A 19,618-nucleotide genomic window follows, 5' to 3' on the forward strand; every position below is an offset into this window, starting at 1 on the left:
ACACACTAGTCTGTGTGATCATGAGGTGTCGATGGGATCAGGTATCAGAAATCAAAGACCCAGAACAAAAAAATCATCAATTTGAATGAGGGGGAGTAGAGTGGAGACCCAAAGCCCATCGGTAGGTAATGGGACACCCGCTTACAGAAGAGCCACAAGGAATAGACGAGCCAGTCAGGATGCACTATAGCACCAATGAAACATACAACTTTTCCTCTAGTTCTTTAATGCTTCCCCCCCCCTCTAACTACCCCCAATTCTACCTTACAAATCCAGCTAGACCAGAGCATGTACACAAGGCTGTAAATCTTTACAGTAGCAGAAAGCCTTATCTTTCTGCTGGTGGGTTCAAACTGCTCACCTATTGGTTGGCAATCCAATGCATAAGCCACTGTACCACCAGAGCAACTTAGTCACTGTTACACTAAGAGAACGCTTGATCTCTCACTTGGCATAATCGCAATGGAACTGCAGGCAATTGAAGTAGATGTTATTCCAGTTTTCATTTGTGCCATGCCCCTTCTTACAGAGCATATCGCTAATATTTAACAAATACATTTACATAAAGTCTCTGTCATATAAAAACAATTTTCACTATCCAATATTAAACTACAATAACATCAATCAAACTAATGATCAGGAAAAGAGAGAGAGAGAGAGACAGAGAGAGAGAGATTGGGAAAGGTTTCTTAATAACTACCCTGCAGGTCTTGCTTCTCCCTTAGTGCTATGGAAGCGAAGCGTGCTGAACACCATTTATGTATGTATTCTTGCTTTGGGTAGTGCCCTGTCTGTTTCAGTATCATGCTTCTGTTTTCTCAGAAGTTTGCAGCACCTTTTACAGAGTTCTTCTGAAAGTCTACAAAGACAGCCTACAGCTTCAGAATGTGAGAAGGTAGCAAGCGTTTCCTGGCTTTAGATGTTTGACTTACTAAGCTTTAGATGATAAAACTTTCTGATAGAAAAAAATTCTCATAATGTCTAGATTGTACACAATAGAACTGATTTGTTCAAAACTTGTTTTCATGTAGATTGCAAATTGGCTGTACTAAAGCCCAAATCATTTCTCATAATATTGTCAGATGGATATGTGCTTATATTTCATGTCAAGAATTAAACACTGGAAACCCAACTGGGGCTATGCTAAGTCCCCATGTCTGTTAATTTCAATGGTTTCTTGAATTCATTTGTGAGAGAGAGAAAAATAAATCACCGGATGTGTATTGTTCTAAGTTAATAGCCTTTTCTACATTTTATATGGCAACAATTTACAGCCCTTGATAAATGAGGGTCCATTCATTCTAAACAATACTTTAAGGGAGTCATCTTGGTTTTGAGCCTCATTATAAAAAAGAACATTAAAAAAGGCAGAGATTATCATTAAGGTCTGATAGTTAAACCTTCTAGCAAATTGATAAATAAGTGGATTGTTGTGGATTTTGAATTTTACACTGCTATTCTACTGAAAGCTATTATATAACAAGTCATCAACTCAGAAAGTACACAGTCAAACATAATTATTCTAACTGCCACTATTTTCTTGTGCCTTGATTCCCAATTCAGCCTCATTTCTTTTTGTTCGCCACACTCAATAATTACATACTAATTATAAGAAATTAAAGTCATCCAAAGGTTAAAGATACATAGATCAAATGATATATCCAGAATATATTTTAACATTGACATATCGGCAACTGCAATAGAAGTTGTACTAGTGCAGTCTCAGCGATTCTAAAACTCTTCTCTTGTTTCCAAAACATTTTTTTTGGAGAAAAATTGCCCAGCATTAGTTTCATGGAAGGTAGTAATCGAATCTCGTAGATCCTAGGTAAAATACAGAATTGCATAACACACTTTGGCTCTCCTGTGGTTTATAACTCTCAATGGGCCGCAGAAGCCATAAGTAAAGATATAAAGAAAACTCCTTTATATCAACATTTCTGGCCTTTCTTTTCTACAAAATAAAATGCTGAAGTGTCTACCCAAATGATCTGAATCGACATGGGTTAACTTTGTTTCAGCTTCTAATCTCACATCTACTTCTTTCATCGTCCCCTTTTCAGCTCATCCCTCCTCTCTGACCATTGCCCAAGTGGAAATTATGAGGGTCTCCCCTAGTGACCCTAAACTCCGTCACTTCGTAAGTCTTTGCCAATGCTTAACTTTTCCCTTTCACCCCAGACTACATATTCTGTGCCTCATTAAGTCTTTTTAAAAATTCATCTAAAAAATCTTCAACAACTCTCTCTCCAACACTCCACATCCACTGCTGTGGAAGCACATTAAGGAGGCTGGTGTCCTACTGGGTTACGACTTGGGCTGCTAGCCACAAGGTCAGCAGTACAAACCCACCAGCTCCTTCCTGGAGAAAGAGGCAGCTTTCTACTCCCATCAAGAAAGGGTCTTGGACGCATCAAAGAGAAGCTCGTACGCGTTGCGATGAGTTAGGATGGACTCAATGACGTGTTTGAGTGAGTGGGTGGTCTTAGAAGGAAAGTTTCTCTCAGACAAGACAAGTTTGGGTCCAGTTTCCATTCTGACTCTTCTGTGTCGTGTCACTGGGCACAAACTATCTGGGTTTACCCATTTATTAGTCAAATATCTAATTTAACAATTAGGATGGCATTTGTTTGAGAGACAGTTACCAACAATTACTGAACTAGATAACAGCTTTGGTGGCAACCATAATTACCTTTTGGCCTATTTTGCCCCCTGTTATATTTTTAAGAGAACCTGGTGATACAGTGGTTACAGAGCTGGACTGCTAACCAAAAGGTCAGAGGTTTGAACCTCCTACCAGCTCCATGGGACAGAGATGTGGCCGTCTGGTCCCATTAGGCAGTTTTTCTCTGTCTGAGAGGGTTGCTTTCAGTCCCAATGGACTGGGGGGCAGTGTGTTTTGTTTTCCTTAAAATGTACGACCCGGTACAAAGTAGGCCCTCGGCAAACCCTATTGAAAGAATAAATTCTATTCAGATGTGTCGATTTCAATGAGGCACTCAAATCAGTTCCAGATTAGCTTAAGCAGTTCCCCTTAGTAATTTTCCATCAAGGTACCTGTTGGATTGTTCTTCAAAATAAACAGAAACGGACGATCTGCTACAAATTGATTCTGTGCCAGACTCATGATTGCAGGGACATGGATGCCTATGAAAAAGAGATGAGAGTTATTTCGATGTTTACATTTACGTATCAATAAATAAAAAAATACAGCCAAGGTATCTGATGCAGGAAGGAACGCTTACATTTTTGAGGAGTTAACATATGTAAAAATAACCATTTTCTAACTAAAGTGATTTTTTGGATAAGTCTTAAAACTGAGGAGAATAATAAATATCATTTTATTCATGGGATAATTCTAATTTGCTTTTATGCTCAATGAAGAAGAAAACTAGAAATTACATCCAGTTTAGTGGAAGCAGCTGAAAAATTTTATCCTTTAAATAGTAATTTTCTGCTCACTGTTTATTTACATTAAATAATTTATCCTTCCAAAGTTTTCAACTCTTAATTCCTATATAAATATGGTTGCACTTATTACTATTTTTCAGGCTATGGTAATCATACTTCAGTTCAAATTCATTTTTTAACTTGCATTTCCAAAATTGTTTTCTGATCTAAGAGCTTACAGGATTTGGTTTGTGAATGAGCACAGGAGTTTAATTATGAGATAGGGAGAATACATTTTCTGACTCAAAAATTATTGCAATGATAATTTTTCTCTGATACCATTTTGGCCCTTCCCAATATTTAGAGGTGAAAAATTCAAATTGTTGCATTTTTCTCTTTCTCGGTTAAATATCTCAACTCAGTTGAGATGTTTTCTTTAGGAACAGTGCATTGGTTTTGTACAATTACTGTCAGGCTTGCGGAAAGATAATAACAGCACAATTTGTATGATAATTGTGTTGTGGTGAAGTGCCCGGAGTCAGCTCTGACTCAGAGCAACCCGACTGTAGGACAGAGCAAATCAACGCCCGGCTGCACGAACCTCACCATGGTTATGTTCAAACCCAAGGGTGCAGCCACTGTGTCAATCTGTCTCACCCAGGTGCTGCTTCTCCACTGACCCTCAATGTGTCCAAGCATGATGTCCTTGCTCAGGGACCAGTGTCTCGTGACAACATGTCCAAAATCCATGCGATGAAGTCTCACCACCCTTCCTCCTGAAGACCACTGACATGTATTACTTCTAAGACCAATTTGTTTGCTCTTATGGCGGACCAATACCCTGGTTCAAATGCATGAGTTTGTCTTTGGTCTGCCTTATTCAATGTTCAAGTTTCACATGCATATGTGGTAATGGAAGACATCAGGGCTTAGGTCAAGTACACCCTAGTCCTCAAAGCAACATCCTTGTCTTTGAACACTTTGAAGAGGTCTGGGGTTGCAGACATACCTAATGCCACAGGCCTTTTGCTCTCCTGACTGCTGGCTCCAGGATCATTGATGGTGGAGCTAAGTGAGACAAATTTCGTGACAACTTCAATCTTTTCTCCATTTATCATGATATCACCTACTGGTCCGGTTGTGAGGATTTGGGTTTCCTTTACAGTGAGTTGTAATCCTTACTGAAGGCTGCAGTCTTTGATCTTCATCAGCAGGTCCTTCAAGGTCTTCTCACTTTCCAGAAGCAGGGTGTGTCATCTGCATATCAAAGGTTGTTAATGAACTTTTCTCCAGTCCTGTTGCCATAAGTGCAGAATCTCTGATTATTTGCTCTACACACGGATTGAATAAATATGGTGAGAGGATACAATTCTGACACACACGTTATTTGACTTCATCTGTTGACTTTAGCTACTCTAAGATTATGAGTAAGTTTTAGAATCTCCAGACATTTGTTTTGATATTTTTCTTTTCATCCCTATATTTTGAATGACCTTTTGTTTTCTTCATGAATGATTTTCTTGATAAGATCCTACAACTTGAGAAGCATCTTGGGAAACAAAGAAGGTGGTGGCTTAAAAAAAAAGATCCTACAACTTATCAATTCTTCTGTCATGAGTGTTCAATACAGCAATTCTGTTTTTGAGATGTTCTCAAATTCAGGAGGGTAGGTCATATTTTGGCTCCAGTGGACTTGTTTTCATTTTCTAAAATTTCAATTTGACTTCATTTTCTGAAACTTATGATCTGTTCCAGGCAGGCCCAGTCCTGATTTTAGCTGGTGGTGTTGAGTTTCCCTATCATCTCTTCCCACAGACATAGTCAATTTGATTTCTGTCTTTTCCATCTAGAGAAGTTTATGAGTTGTTGAAAATAAAGGCATTTGTGACGAAGAAGTCATTGGTATTGCAAAATTCTATCCTGTGTTCTCCGGACTTATTTTTATCACCAACACCATCATTTTCCAACTACTTCCCTTCCTTATTGTTTCCAACATTTGCATCCCAATCCCCAATAATTATCAATGCATCTTGATTGCATGTTTGATCAATTGCAGACTGAAGATGTTGATAGGAATCTTTAATTTCTGCATCACCAACTTCAGTAACTTTTGCATAAATTTGAATAATTGTTGTATCAATTGGATTTCCTTGTATTTTAGCAAATATTTGCCTAACCCAGACAGCTTTGCACTTCTAGGTAGACCTTGAAATGTACTTTTTGACAATGCATATGACACCATTCCTCTTGAGTGTGTCATCCCAAAAATTGTAAAACCTATGATTTTTCTGATTCAAAATGGTCAAACATTGGTCCATTTCAGCTCACTAAAGCCTAGATTATCCATCTCTATTTGTTCCATTTCATATTGATGACTTTCACTTTTCCTCAGGTCATACTCTGTACATTCCAAGTTCCAATTATTAATTGATATTTGCAGCTGTTTCTTCTCGATTTGAGTCACCCTTCTCAGAAAATGAAGGCTTTACTCCTGCAGGCTTTTGACATCTGTAGCATCATTGCCAACTCTGCGTCGAGAAGGCACCTCTTCCTCAGTTATACTGTGAGTGCCTTCTGACCTGGGGGCTCACCTTCTACGTTCTGTTTCCATTCGTGAGGTGTTCAATAACTGACAATGCTCCAAGGATATCCCTGGGGTTTGTGATGGCTAATTTCTCTGAAGGAGACAGCCTATTCCTTGTTCATAGTCTGTCTGTTCTTTGTCTGGAAACTCTGCTGAAACCGGCTCACTTCAGGTGACCCTGCTGGTATTTGAAATACTGATGACATAGCTTCCAGTGTTACCGCAACACACAAGTCAACGCAGTACGACAAACTACGAAGCAAGTGACTGAAAAAGGGTCACACACACATTGATAAGTAATACAGCTGGCACCCTCCGATCCAGAATATCAGGGCTATGCTACTGAAAATGCTAGTGCTTGCAGGCTTGTATCTGAACTTTGGTGATTCAAAAAACAAAATATCTTATGTGTGAAACCAAGCCTCTTATTTTCATTTGCAGTGATCACTTGCGGTTTGGGCAGTTCCTGATTAGCCCTGAAGGCCCGAGCAGGATATGTCTGAAAGGCAAAATCTGCAAGTCTGAAGTTTAGGCTTCACGTACTGGTTGGTCCCTTCACGATGGCAGTGTGTACCTAGAGGACTCTAGACTAGCGAGGAGAGGCAACCGACTATCCTGAAGAGAGCCTTTAAAGTTGAGGCCCAGGGGCCCCTCTACATTGGTGGACTTGTTTCTTCATTAATTAAATGAATGGGTCAGACTCTGATCGACAAGTACTCCTCCGGTTCTGTGTAAGAGAAGATGAAAAAAGAAAAATGACAGCCTAGGCCAGCAACAGATGCCAAGTTTGGATTTCCCGAAGGATGAAATCACCCATTCCCTCCTATCAAATGTCCCTGAGCCACAGCCTTCGGGACATGACAAAATAACAGCAGGGCTCCAGGGTGTCCACAGCAGAGGTCAAGCCTCGGGGCCACGAGGTGGCTTTACTAAGTCATCAAGACATGGCTAATGTAGATACGCACTTTCAGACATCTACTGATGAAACATTCGAAATACTGGTTAGATCCCTTTAGTATGAACCATTCAGATACATTCATGAGGGGTTTATTAAAGCTACCTTTCTACTTCTAGATGATTTTAAGGATTTGCTCCAATTGGTCCATGAAGAGACACTATAAAAAATGTCATTCGGCTGGCCCACCAGGCCGTGATGATGATGTTCCTGAGTAGAGCAGCCAGTCCACAGAGAGAACAACATGGCTGGCCCTACTATGAGACATGATGCCCCTCAGTGACTAAGGGCGATACAGGGGACAGCACCGGAGACACAGTGTGGGAAATGCACCTGACCTGATCCCACCACACCAAGGCAAATCACTGGGGGAGTGCAGCGGAACAGCAAGGGAATGGAGTGGCAAGGTCCCCAGGGAATGCTGAAAGTGGACTTTGGGGCCAGGGCGTGGTGCCCCAACAGACTGGACTGGAAAACGCTCCTAAGGGCCAGCAAACGATCCCTGAACTAACTACAAGCCTTTCTCTTGTGAACTGTTTTGTTCTGTTCTTTGTCAGTGGTTGGTTTTTGTTGTTTTGTTGTCTGGTTGTATACTGTTGCTTTGTTTTCCTCTGTCTAGTTTTCGTGCATGTTAGTGACTCCACAGGTCTGTCTGAATAGGACAGGCTTGATGAACTATCTGGAGGAAAAACAACGGGACCGACAGTTCCGGAGGGACTTGGGGTGGGGGGGTAGGGGGGGTAGGAAGTGGTGTTAACAAACCCAGGGACAAGGGAAAAACATGGGACCCCAAATGGTAGAGAAGGGGGAGTGGCAGGCCTGGTGGGAAATGATCAAGGGTAAGGTTGCTTAGAGAAGAGGTATACTCTAGCCCAGGTGGCGATGAAGCATGGTAGTAGGGCAGGAGGAAAGTCAAGGGAGATGGAGGAAAGAGCTAGGAGTCAAAGGGCATTCATGGAGGTCTAGACAAAGACATGTACATGCAAATATATATAGGAGGATGGGGAAATAGATCTATGTGTCTATATTTATAGGTCAAGTATTAAGGTGGCAGAAGGACCTTGGGCCTCTACTCAAACACTCCCTCAATGCATGAATACCTTCTTTTATTAAATTGGAACTCTACGACGCTCACTCTCCCGACACAACAGCTGGAGCCAAAGTGGGTGAACAAGTAAATGTGGTGAAGAAAGCTGATGGTGCCCGGCTATCAAAAGAGATAGTGACTGGGGTCTTAAAGTCTTGAAGATAAACAAGCGGCCATCTAGCTCAGAAGCAACAAAGTCCACATGGAAGAACACACCAGCCTGTGTGATCGAGTGGTCCCAAAGGGATCAGTTACCAGGCATCAAAGAACAAAAAATCATATCATTGACTGCACACCTCCATGATAGGATCGCTGAAGACAAATGGGTACATAAGCAAATGTGGTGAAGAAAGCTGATGGTGCCCGGCTATCAAAAGAGATAGTGTCTGGGGTCTTAAAGGCTTGAAGGTGAACAAGTGGCCATCTAGCTCAGAAGCAAATAAGCCCACATGGAAGAAGCACACCGGCCAGTGTGATCACGAGGTGCCCAAGGGACCAGGTATAAGGCATCATGCAAAAAAAAAAAGATATAAGTGTGTGTATGTATGTGTATATGTATATATGTATGTGTATATATGTATATATATATCATATCAAATGAAGGGGGAAGTGCAGAGTGGAGACCCAAGGCCCAAGTGTCGGCCAATGGAGATCCCCTCATAGAGGGGTTTAGGAGAGGAGATGGGTTAATTAGGGTGTGAGGTAGTATCGATGAAGAACACAGCTTTCCCCCAGATCCTGGATGCTTCCTCTCCCCAACTACCATGATCCAAATTCTACCTTGCAGGGCTGGATAGGACAGAGGCTTTACACTGGTACATATGCGGGTTGGAGATACAGGGAATCCAGGGTGGATGATACCTTCAGGACCAAGGGTGTGAGGGACGATGCTGGGAGAGTGGAGGGTGAGTGGGTTGGAAAGGGGGAACTGATTACAAGGATCCACATGTGACCTCTTCCCTGGGAGAGGGACAGCAGAGAAGGGGGGAAGGGAGACTCCGGATAGGGCAAGATATGACAAAATAACGATGTATAAATTACCAAGGGCATATGAGGGAGGGGGGAATGGGGAGGGAGGGGGAAAAAAAGAGGACCTGATGCAAGGGGCTTAAGTGGAGAGCAAATGCCTTGAGAATGATTGGGGCAGGGAATGTATGGATGTGCTTTATACAATTGATGTATGTATATGTGTGGATTGTGGTAAGAGTTGTATGAGTCCCTAATAAAATGTAAAAGAAGAAAAGAGAAAAAAAATGATTAGGGCAAAGACTGTACAGATGTGCTTTATACAATTGATGTATGTATATGTATGAACTGTGAAAAGAATTGTATCAGCCCCAATAAATTGTTAAAATAAATAAATTTTAAAAAGATAAATAAATAAAAATAAAACCAAAAAAACAAACCAAAAAAAATGTCATTCGGTCAAGGAAATGTCCTATCACGGAGTGGTTCACAAGCTGAACTATGTATGCAAATCACCAAGGGATCTTGGGAAATGCAGCCCCTGATTCAGTAAAACTGTAGTTGGCCTCGAGATCGAGCATTTCTAAAAGTTCCAAGCTTGCTGCTGTCATTGGCTCATGCAGTTGAGAAAGTTGCAAGCCACTTAGCGTAGTGGTTCTCCGCCTTGGTTGCCCGGGGAATCACGTGGGGAACCTTAAGAGAAAACCACATCAAACCCCGAGAAGCTGATTTAATAGTTTGGGGGTGTCGCCCAGGCACAGACGTTTTGGGAGTTCCCAGGTGATTTTAACATGTGGCTAAGTCTGAGGAGCATCAACATGGAATGCTAGCAAGAATGAAATCAGAGAAGTGAGGATTCATTTGGTTTAATGGAAAACCGAAGATAATTCAATCACGTCAGAGTAAACATCCCTAAACCATCAGGACTCAGCACTGGAGCCATACGTTTTTTCCACATTAGCTGTCGTCCCATCTACTAATTGACAGATCTAGTTGCAAAGATGATAAGTAGGCCTCCACACTTAATCAAATTCCTTCCCCTCTTATTTGCATAACACTGTGACTTCAGAGATGAAGACACAGCTTATGCCACAGTTTTCCTTGTTCATCCTGCTGGAAGTGCAACAGGGAAAGGAAAGAGAATATGGCTAAACAACCTAATGCCCAGTCTGCCTCCCTGCCCCCCGCCACCCAAATCTTTTTTCCCAGGTTGTTAGGATGTTGTTCGTCCTACCAGTTGATGTTGCGACTTCACTGCCATCTTCATTTATCTCAAAGGACACTTTCTGCATGATTTGGGAAACATACACGTCAGATGAATCTGGTGAAAAATATGAAAGTTTTTTCAGTGGTTAAACTGAGAAACCATTACCTAGAAATCACAGATGGATTGCATTTCTAAATTTTTAAAAAACATTTTATTAGGGGCTCATACAACTCTTTATCACAATCCATACATATACATACATCAATTGTATAAAGCACATTCTTTGCCCTAATCATTTTCTTTTTTTCCTCCTCTTTTCTTTTTTTACATTTTATTAGGGGCTCATACAACTCTTATCACAATCCATACCTATACATACATCAATTGTATAAAGCACATCTGCACATTCCCTGCCCCAATCATTCTCAAAGCATCTGCTCTCCACTTAAGCCCTTTGCATCAGGTCCTCTTTTTTTTTCCCTCCCTCCCCGCTACATTTCTAAATTTTAAAAACTTGACGGACTCTCTAAGTCCATCAATGAGCTAAAGATAAGGTAGTCTAAGCACTGCTCCCAAAGAGAGCATGCAGGTTGAACTCTAGTATGAAAGATACAGCATCGAAGGATAGAAGCCTCAAACCAAGAATCCCACTAAGGGAAATGTTTGAATGTACAGAGAGGGTTTTTCCTCCCTCAGTCTTGGTCGACCAACAGGATGCTAACTGCTTTTTAGATTTGAATTAATCCCACCCTGTGTGCTCAGTCACAAAGCCAACTTGCCTTTTAAATGCTGTATATGGTTTTGATCTGAGCTTAAAACAAAATTCCCTTTCTTTCAAGAAGGTGAGCCTATGAAGGTCTAAAGCGGTTTCTTGTCCTCAGTACAAAGTCACTTCAAAGGCACGCTTGAGAACCTGTTAAACATCCCAGTGTAAGAGAGTTGTCTTACAAGCTTTTGTTCTGCGGTGCAGTCTAGCTGAGAAAGAATGCTCCTCTCCTCCCTGTGGCAGAATTGATATGTGCACCGAGCAGCGAGTCTGACAGAGTGGCCTGCAAACAAAGCCTCCTTGAGATGGGGGACATGAAACCGTGAGTTCAGAACCTGTGGCCCATCCCTCCTGTGACAAGAGCAGAGAGAGCTGCCGTTGTGCGTCAGAGTTCAGTGGTGGTGAGAGAGTGAAGGAGAGGAAGATGGATCTTTAATCTTGGAGAGCAAGGAGCACTTGATAGAGGAAATGGATGTGATCCAGGCAGACCTGCATTTCAAAGTATCCATGAAGAGGAGCCAGCTCTGACCATCGACTGAAAAATGAACTCCTTTCAAGCAAGGTAGAGGGGAGAACGGAAACTTTCTCCTTCCATGAAGACTCACAGCTTCAGAAACCCAAAGAGCTGATTCTGCTCTGTCCTATGGGGTGACTGTGCTTCAGAAGGCCTGAGGGTAGTGAGTTTGGACTCTGGGATGAATCTGAATTGACTACATGGCAGTGGGTTTGTATTTCAGTAGGGAACAGCAACAGATCCCAGCGCTTTGGTGGGTAAACATAGAAGAGTGTGTGCACATCACTTCGTTTGGAACCTAACACATCGTCAATGAGTATTCAGTTCTCCCCTCTACCTTTCTTGACAGGAGTTTAGTTTTCAGTGGATGGGCAGAGCTACGAGCGCCGTCAGGTCATCCCTGATTCATAGGGATGCTGCCCTCGCATCAATTCTGACTCACAGTGAACTTAAAGGTCAGGGTAGAAGTGCATCGTGTGTTTCTGAGACTGTCAGTCTTTACAGAAGTAGAATGCTTCACCTGTCTCCCACCGAGGGCTAGTGGTTTCTAACTGCTAACCTTGTGGTTAGCAGTGCACCAGGGCTGCTGTCCCTACACAGAGGACCCTGTGTGTCACAAAACAAGGCCTTGCTCAATTGTGTGTCTTCCTCACAACAGGATATATTAGCCCACGTAACACATGAGCACATTTAGACTCAGAAAGTTTAGAACTTTTACTCAAGGTGAAACAAGAAGTAGCCACCGTTTGAATTATCGCGTTCATCTCAGAGGTCTAAAGTAACTCTATGAATAGCTTATTCAAAGATTGTAAACATCCTAACCATGAGGTACTGTGTCTTTCATGTAAACATACCAGAAAAAGAATGTGGATTCGGTCACAGTGGCCTGGAGTGAAGGTGTGATGCACAAAATGATAAACATGCTCCTAACAACCGGATTTAGTATACACTTTGTCTGTAGCAATAAGAACTGGGCAATCAGATAAAACAAAAGAACTTACAGGGGGCATTTGAAGGAAAGACCAGAAAATGTTGGATATTTATTATTCTCTGCACATAGTTTTCTCCTTGCAGAAATTAATTTACGATGCATTTTGAGAGTTCAGAAAAGTTACAAACCTGCCTGGGATTTGCAGAGTGGGTGGCTGTTTGAATGTGTCTAGCATGCTTCTATGACTTGAAAGAAGTTTAAAACAAAAAAGGGTTTGGAAAATGATTTGGTTTGTTTCAGGTTGGTGAATGGACCGCATTCCAGGATATATTCAGAAAGTGTCATGCAGTGGTATTTACTGTTCATTATCTCGTGCTGATGGTGATGAAATTGACACTAGGGTCATAACGTATCTTAGTGGGAGAGCAAGTCTCAAAATCATGTGTGAACATGATAATCAACACCCGGGACATTTGTGGACCCTGTTGACAGCCTCCTCCTCCGAGAAAGCTAATCTACTCTAGTCACTTGCCCAGGAGTGAATACATTAATGAACCTCCCCAAACTCCAAAATTGTTACCCCGAGATACCAAAAACATTTCCACGATGCTTCCATATTTTCATGCCACATCTCACCAGACAGACAAGTTCTTTTATCCATCAAAAGACTGAATATAAAAGCACTTGAACACCGTGGGGCAAGTTGGCCCTCCATAGACACTTTTTCTGAGTTAGCTGTTTCTGAACTAGTGGGTACTGTCAAGAAAAGAAGAATTTGATCTTCTCTGGCTTTGTTGAGCAAGTGAGGATCTTTAATCATCTTCAACTCTGCTGGTGCAAGCAGAGATGCATCTATGAAATTAGCACCTACGATAATTCATTTTAAATTACGGAATGATCTCTCACAACTGGCAATGGGAACTGCAGTGGCTAATAGATACTGCTCATTAGTGCCCCCCTCTGGAGTTCAGGGCAGATACCATAGCTGTTAGACCCTAGATAGGCCTTGTGTGCAAGTTAGCATATGAACTACATCTTCTTAGGGTTGTTGTCAGTTCTGACTGTGTTCCCATCTGCAATGTGTAGCCTTGCCAATTCTAGATCATGCTTATCATCCAGCAGTTTATAGATGCCTGTATCAAGGGTTGTAATATTACTGAGTTAACATTTCCAAATTGGTCTGGGAGAGTTCTATTAGCCTTGTTGGATAAGAGCCTCATGTTGTAATTTCCATTATTCCGATAAAGAAATCCAAGCGGGGCCCAAAGAAAAACCCACCTACATGGTTTCATTACAAGCACGGCTAGAAGGCTTATCTAATATTCTAGAATGCTTTTTGACTTTCATTGAGGAAAACGGCCTTAATGCAAAAGAGAGTTCTTGTTTACAGACATGACCATGACATTCAGTCACCGTGTGCATAATGTCTGTGGCTGAATATTTTCAGCTTTCAGACCAGACAGTTACTATAATCAACTGAGAAAACATATTAACATGATAACATAAGAAAATTACCTGTGATCCCAGAGAGGTCACAGCCACCACTAAATATCTCAGTTATATTCAAAGCATACAGCGCTTCTTTGAAGTCTAATTTTTGTTCTATTTTAAATCTGTTTTTAAAAAGATGAAGAAGGGAGGCATTAAAAATTGTCATGTGTTTACTAGCAAAACACTTTTTATAAAATGACTCGGAAGAGATCATACTCAGAAATCTCTTCTTTCATTATCACCATTACATTTTCTCACATTTCACACCGTTTTCCCCCTGGAACCACTGATTTCTTCTGGGCTGTTAATGACTTGTTTCTCAGGTAAATGGTTGGTGGGAGGCGGAGGAAAGAACACCTCTGTTTGAAGTCACATTTACCCAACAAAACAGAGTGCAAGTTCGATCTTAAGTTTTCCAGTGCTTGGTTCCTTCCTAAGAAATTCAGATGATCCCTTCAGCAACTTTACATATTCAAATTCTCACGCCATCAAACATGTCTAACGGCAGATGTCCAAAATACTGAACAGTGGGTGGGAACAAGGAACCTCGGAAAAGCTCGTGGACTACTGGAGTAGAGAGAGACATCAATACCCCTTACTCCATCCTCATCCATTGCGCTCGTTACCGGTGACCTGTCTTTCCTCAGTTTATGGACACACCTAACATCTTCCCATAAAAGAAGAAAAGACGGTGGTAGGGGTTGGTTGTGGGGAGTAGGAGTTGGGTGGGGGTGGGAGGACTTGAATCAGGTTTGTGCTTTCAGTTTGTAAGTTAGGACGTCAGCATCCCGCCCAACGGTGTGACCTCAAGACCTCACCTGTAATGGGGAATTTGACCAGAGTCTCGAAGATATTCTCAAATTCACTGCTACCACTGAACTCCATTTTCCCACTTAAAACAAAAGCAGCAGCAGCAGCAAATATTACTGAGCTGACTTTATAGGTCCTTAAAGCATCCGTTTTCATTTTTAAACCTGGTTGGAAACTTTCTTATGAAAGAAAAGTTCTTAGCTAGGCGGTCGTCTGGATTTCCCACCTCAGCAAAATTCCTGAGCAGCTCCGTGTGTGCGGAGATCCGCGTTTGCCTGTGTGTGGCACGACCTGCACCCCTGCTCAAGCAACACAGCCGTGTGGATCTAACAGGGCGGCCCACGCCTGGAACTAGACATTCGTTTGGGCAATCAATATAATTAGATCATTGTTGTAATCGCCAAAAAAGCAGCTTCTTAATTATAATTCTTCAAAATGCGAACAGGCTTTGGCAGAATTTTACTGGCCCTACATTATTTCCTGGTCAAATGTTTCCTACTTTGGGAAGGTGTTAAGTCAATCCTCCCCAAATGGGAAACGCACAGGAAACTCTCCCGATGGTGAAAATAGCTTATTCACGCCAACTGTTTTCTGCTTTCTCCCTACTAACTTCCTGCCCCCAAAAAAGGTAACCCTGTACCAAAGTGCTTCAGAGGGTTTGGTGTTGAACTCTTTTGCCATCGTTTCCGCGTGAGGGAGTACATATCTCTAAAGCGGAAGGGAAACGTTTCCCTCGCATCCACCTAGGAGCTTGCTATTTTTAGTGTAGCAGACCAATCACTTTAGGAATAACGACAAGAATTCTGCACTACTTGTTTGTTACAAATTCTAATCATGCCTCGTTATCCGCTGAGTCATTCAATTCCCTATAGAAGCCAAGGAAACCTAGAGCAATAGAAACCCATTTAGCATTTAGAACAAGTATAATCTTCAGCCAGTTTCTAATCATCATTATTGGGATCAAGGATAGTCAGGTTTAAATGATCACTTTCATTTGTTAGACTGAATATAGATTTTGGCTACTGATTTTCACAAATCAGCACTAGAAGTTGGCATTATTACCTACCCGCATATATAAATGAGCAAACAGAGACTTTAGAAATTTGTTTTCCATTCTACTCATGGTCAAGGTAGACACCAAAGCTAGTATTTAAACTGTATTAGAGTTTAAATTTCTGAGCACTGAGTTTGCAGAAGGCTATAGTTTACTGTGGAAGCCCCAACCTAGTCTCCGTTAAAATTCAGTCCATTGAAGTCCTTCGGACCATAAGAGGCAGCATGAATAGCTGTGTCATCCGGCAGAGAGCTTCCAGAGAGAGTGGATTGATGTCACCCCCCAAGAGGGCCTGCGGGGCAGTTGATGTGTCTGGGGACAAGTTCACTTGTCTGCGCCTCGATGGAAATTGGTTAGAGGGCCCTAAACCAATCTTGTAAACTCTTCTGCCCAACATAATGTATGTGTTCCATACCATGTCCTGTGTTTATGTCCGTAGTCCTACCTGTAACTGTGATGTATTGATCGGCCACCAATAATACCTTTGGGACAATTTCCCTTTGTCCTCCCATTCCTTTAGTTAAGTCTCTGCATCTTGGCAAACCTTCTGATGGATGCCCTTAGGACCTGGTGTTAAAGTCTCCCACATATAAATAATGCGTTTTTATCTTTGTCTTGTCTTTTCCTGTTTAGGACTTAATAAATATTCTCCCTAAATTTTATTTGAAATTTAGTGTCTCTTTTGTACCCACAAGGAGTCCTGGTGGCGTAGTGGGCACCCATGGGTCTTCTAACCACGTAGTTAGCAGTTTGAAGCCACCAGCGACGCCATGGGAGAAAGACGAGGCTTTCTACGCTAACATTCATCGTCTCAGAAAGCCGCAGAGGCAGTTCTGTCCACCTCCTACAGGGCCCCTGTTCTGTCCTGTTGCTACAGTTACCAGGAGTCAGAATTAACTCCACGGCAGTGAGTTTGGCTTTTTCAAGTTGTTGTAAACAGCTTTCATTGTAAACAAAGTGAAACTCAGAATCATGTGTAGTTAAGCTTATGTGCTAACTCTTACCTCCCATTCAAATGCGATTTAAAAATATGATCTCAATCAATATGCAGAATGAATTATGTATATCTTCCAAATTTTGTGTTAGTATTTGTCATAATTGAGACTCATTTCCCCCTTTCCTTAACATCCTTTAAAATTATATTCTTTTTAAAAATCAGCCAAAGGTAAAATGATGAGTAGCAAGAATACTAGGTAGATATTTAGCCACAAAATATTCAAAAATAAATTCATTAGCATATGCAAACTAAATATTTGCTTAAAAGATAGATGTTTACATTGAAATGTAACCGCCATGCATACACAGGCATCACAGAGGTCAAAGGTGCAGAAAACAATTCTGACTTTCTCTTCTAAGGTGGACTCGGTCCTTGTCTTGAGACTTCAGTATGTTCAATTGCTACTCCTCCTCCTTCCTTCTCTAAGGACTCAGGTGTAACTCAAGCAAAGCTTGGCTGGATCTCTTACTTTCCCTCTATCTTTAATATTTGAGATCCCAGTTTCAATTCAGTGGGCTTTGAGCTACACTGGTGACTTTCGAGAGTACCACCAGCCAAATCAAATGTCAGGCTGCTGACATGGATGAAATGCAGCACACCCCACGAACACAGTGAGCCGAATTGTTATATGGATACGTAGTTAGATTTGATGACTCTCCACCTAATTAGTTCATGGCATGTGTGTGAGAGAGAGAAGGTGTGTGTGTGCACATACATATGCATTAAATGCTCATCGGGACTAAATGCTAATTTAAAGGCACTTTCTATCGCATATGTAATGTATCTGGACCCTTTACAAGGTCAATTTGAGATTCCTTTTTGTATCCCTGTCCCACAGACTGAAGTAAACAAACATTTTGTAATCTTTACTGCAGCTGGTCATGGCAGATCTATTCTCATGGCAAGCTTCGCTTTCCCTGGGTTTTGCTTTCTCTCACCTGTGAGAGTTCACATGTACTCAGTTAGAGAGCCAAGATTGGCCCAGCCCAGGAATAGCTATCTAGCACAGCCAGAATATGACATGTCCCATCCTAGTACTCTTACGTCTTGGTACCTTGTTAATTATTTCACCACCGATCTTTTATTCGGTTCTGAATAATCCCCCTTCTCCAGAACCTACCTAGTGCTTCCTCTTTGCATTTTCTGCCTTCCCGTGACACTCACACCGCATACTACCTCCTCAGGCCTGTCCACAGCACTCCCAGTTGGCACTCCTGAAATGTGGCCGCTGCCATTCTTTCGCTGTGTCAGTGCATGTCACTGAGGCGCGTCCTTTTTTTCTCAGCTCTCCTACTTTATGATGCATGATGTCTTTTACAGGAACTTGTCTCTCCTGACAACATGTGTGAAATACAAGTGACAAATACTCAATTCCAAGTATTCTGGCTGTACTTCTTCCAAAAGACTTGTTTTGTTTGGGCAATCCATGGTGTTTACAATATTATTTGCCAGTACTATAATTCAAATGCACCGATTTTTCTCTGGTCTTCCTTATTCAGTGTTCAGCTTTCACATGCAAATGAGGCCACTGAAAACACCTTGGCAGGGATCAGGCGCACCTTAGTCCTCAAAGGGACATCCTTGCTCTTCAACACTTTCGAGAGATCTTGTGCAGCAGATCACCCAATGAAAAGCATCTTTTGATCTCTTTACTGCTGCTTCCATGATCCTTGATTGTGGATTCAAGCAAGATGAAATCTTGACAACTTCAATCTTTTCTCCGTTTTTTACAGTGTTCTTTAGTGGTCCGGTTGTGAAGATTTGGGGTTTCTTTACATTAAGTTGCCAGCCACATTACAGGCTGCCATCTTGGATCCCCATCTACAGTGCTTCGATCTCACCACACTTTCAGCAAGCAAGGTTGTATCTTCTACATATCAAAGATTGTTAATAACCCTTCCTCTGATCTTGATGTCGCATTCATCATCAGATGGTCTAGGATTATGTGTGTAGCATACACTTACATGAGTAAGTATGTACTTACATGAGTATACTTACATGTATACTTGAGTATACCTGAGTATAAATGAGAATACTCAAATATACATGAGTAAGTACATATGTACATGAGTATGATGAGGGGATGTAATGCTGACACACACTTCCTGGTTTTAAGCATGACTCATCCCCTTGTTCACCGAACAATTGGTCAATGCACACCTTTTGCATGAAAACAAGGAAGTGTTTTGGTATTCCCATTCTTCTAAATGATATCCAGTTTGTTATGATCCACATAGTCAAATTCCTTTCCATACTCAAAAAAGCCAAGTAAACACCTATATTGTCAGATCCATCTGACATCAGCATTGGTCTCCCTTATTCCATGTCTTCTTCTGAATTTGCCTGGGATTTCGGACAACTCCCTATCATGTACTGTTGCAGTCATTTTGGGAATGGATTTCCACAAAAGTTAATTCTGTGTGATATTAATGATACTGTTTAATAATTTTGGTGTTCTTTTTGTCTCCTTTCTTTGGAAGGGGTAAAATATGGGTGTGTTCCTGTCAGTTGGTCAGCTAGCTGTCTTCCTCATTACTTACATTAGGGGAGTACTCTCGGTGTGTCATCAGCTTGTTGAAATATTTCAAGTAATATTCTGTCACTTCTTGGAGTCTCAGTTCTTGCCAATGCCTTCAATGAGCTTGGACTTGTTTTAGTACTTTCAGTTCTTGATTATAGGCTACTTTTTGTAATAGCAGAGTGTTGACTAGTTCTTTTGGGTACAGTGGCTCTGTGTATTCCTTCTTTTTTATGCTTCTAGCATTGGTCATTATTTGGCCATACAACATATGTACAAATGAGCTTGATACAATTGATGAATGGATTGTTATAAGAGCTATAAGAGCTCTCAATAAAATGATTTAAT

At 41.4% G+C, this 19,618-nt stretch overlaps 1 protein-coding gene across 1 annotated transcript in view; it reads right to left on the reverse strand.

Annotated features, from left to right (window-relative positions):
* Window positions 1–19,618, reverse strand: part of SERPINI2 (serpin family I member 2) — a 35,661-nt gene that overhangs the window by 2,084 nt on the left and 13,959 nt on the right. The window contains exons 5-7 of the mRNA XM_075548892.1: window positions 13,916–14,013; window positions 10,217–10,303; window positions 3,058–3,147 (exon numbers count right to left, since the gene is read on the reverse strand). Coding sequence (XP_075405007.1) covers window positions 3,058–3,147; window positions 10,217–10,303; window positions 13,916–14,013 — 275 coding nt within the window. The remainder of the gene's footprint in view (window positions 1–3,057; window positions 3,148–10,216; window positions 10,304–13,915; window positions 14,014–19,618) is intronic.

The sequence above is a fragment of the Tenrec ecaudatus genome, chromosome 4, assembly GCF_050624435.1.
Source record: "Tenrec ecaudatus isolate mTenEca1 chromosome 4, mTenEca1.hap1, whole genome shotgun sequence".
Taxonomy (NCBI): domain Eukaryota; kingdom Metazoa; phylum Chordata; class Mammalia; order Afrosoricida; family Tenrecidae; genus Tenrec; species Tenrec ecaudatus.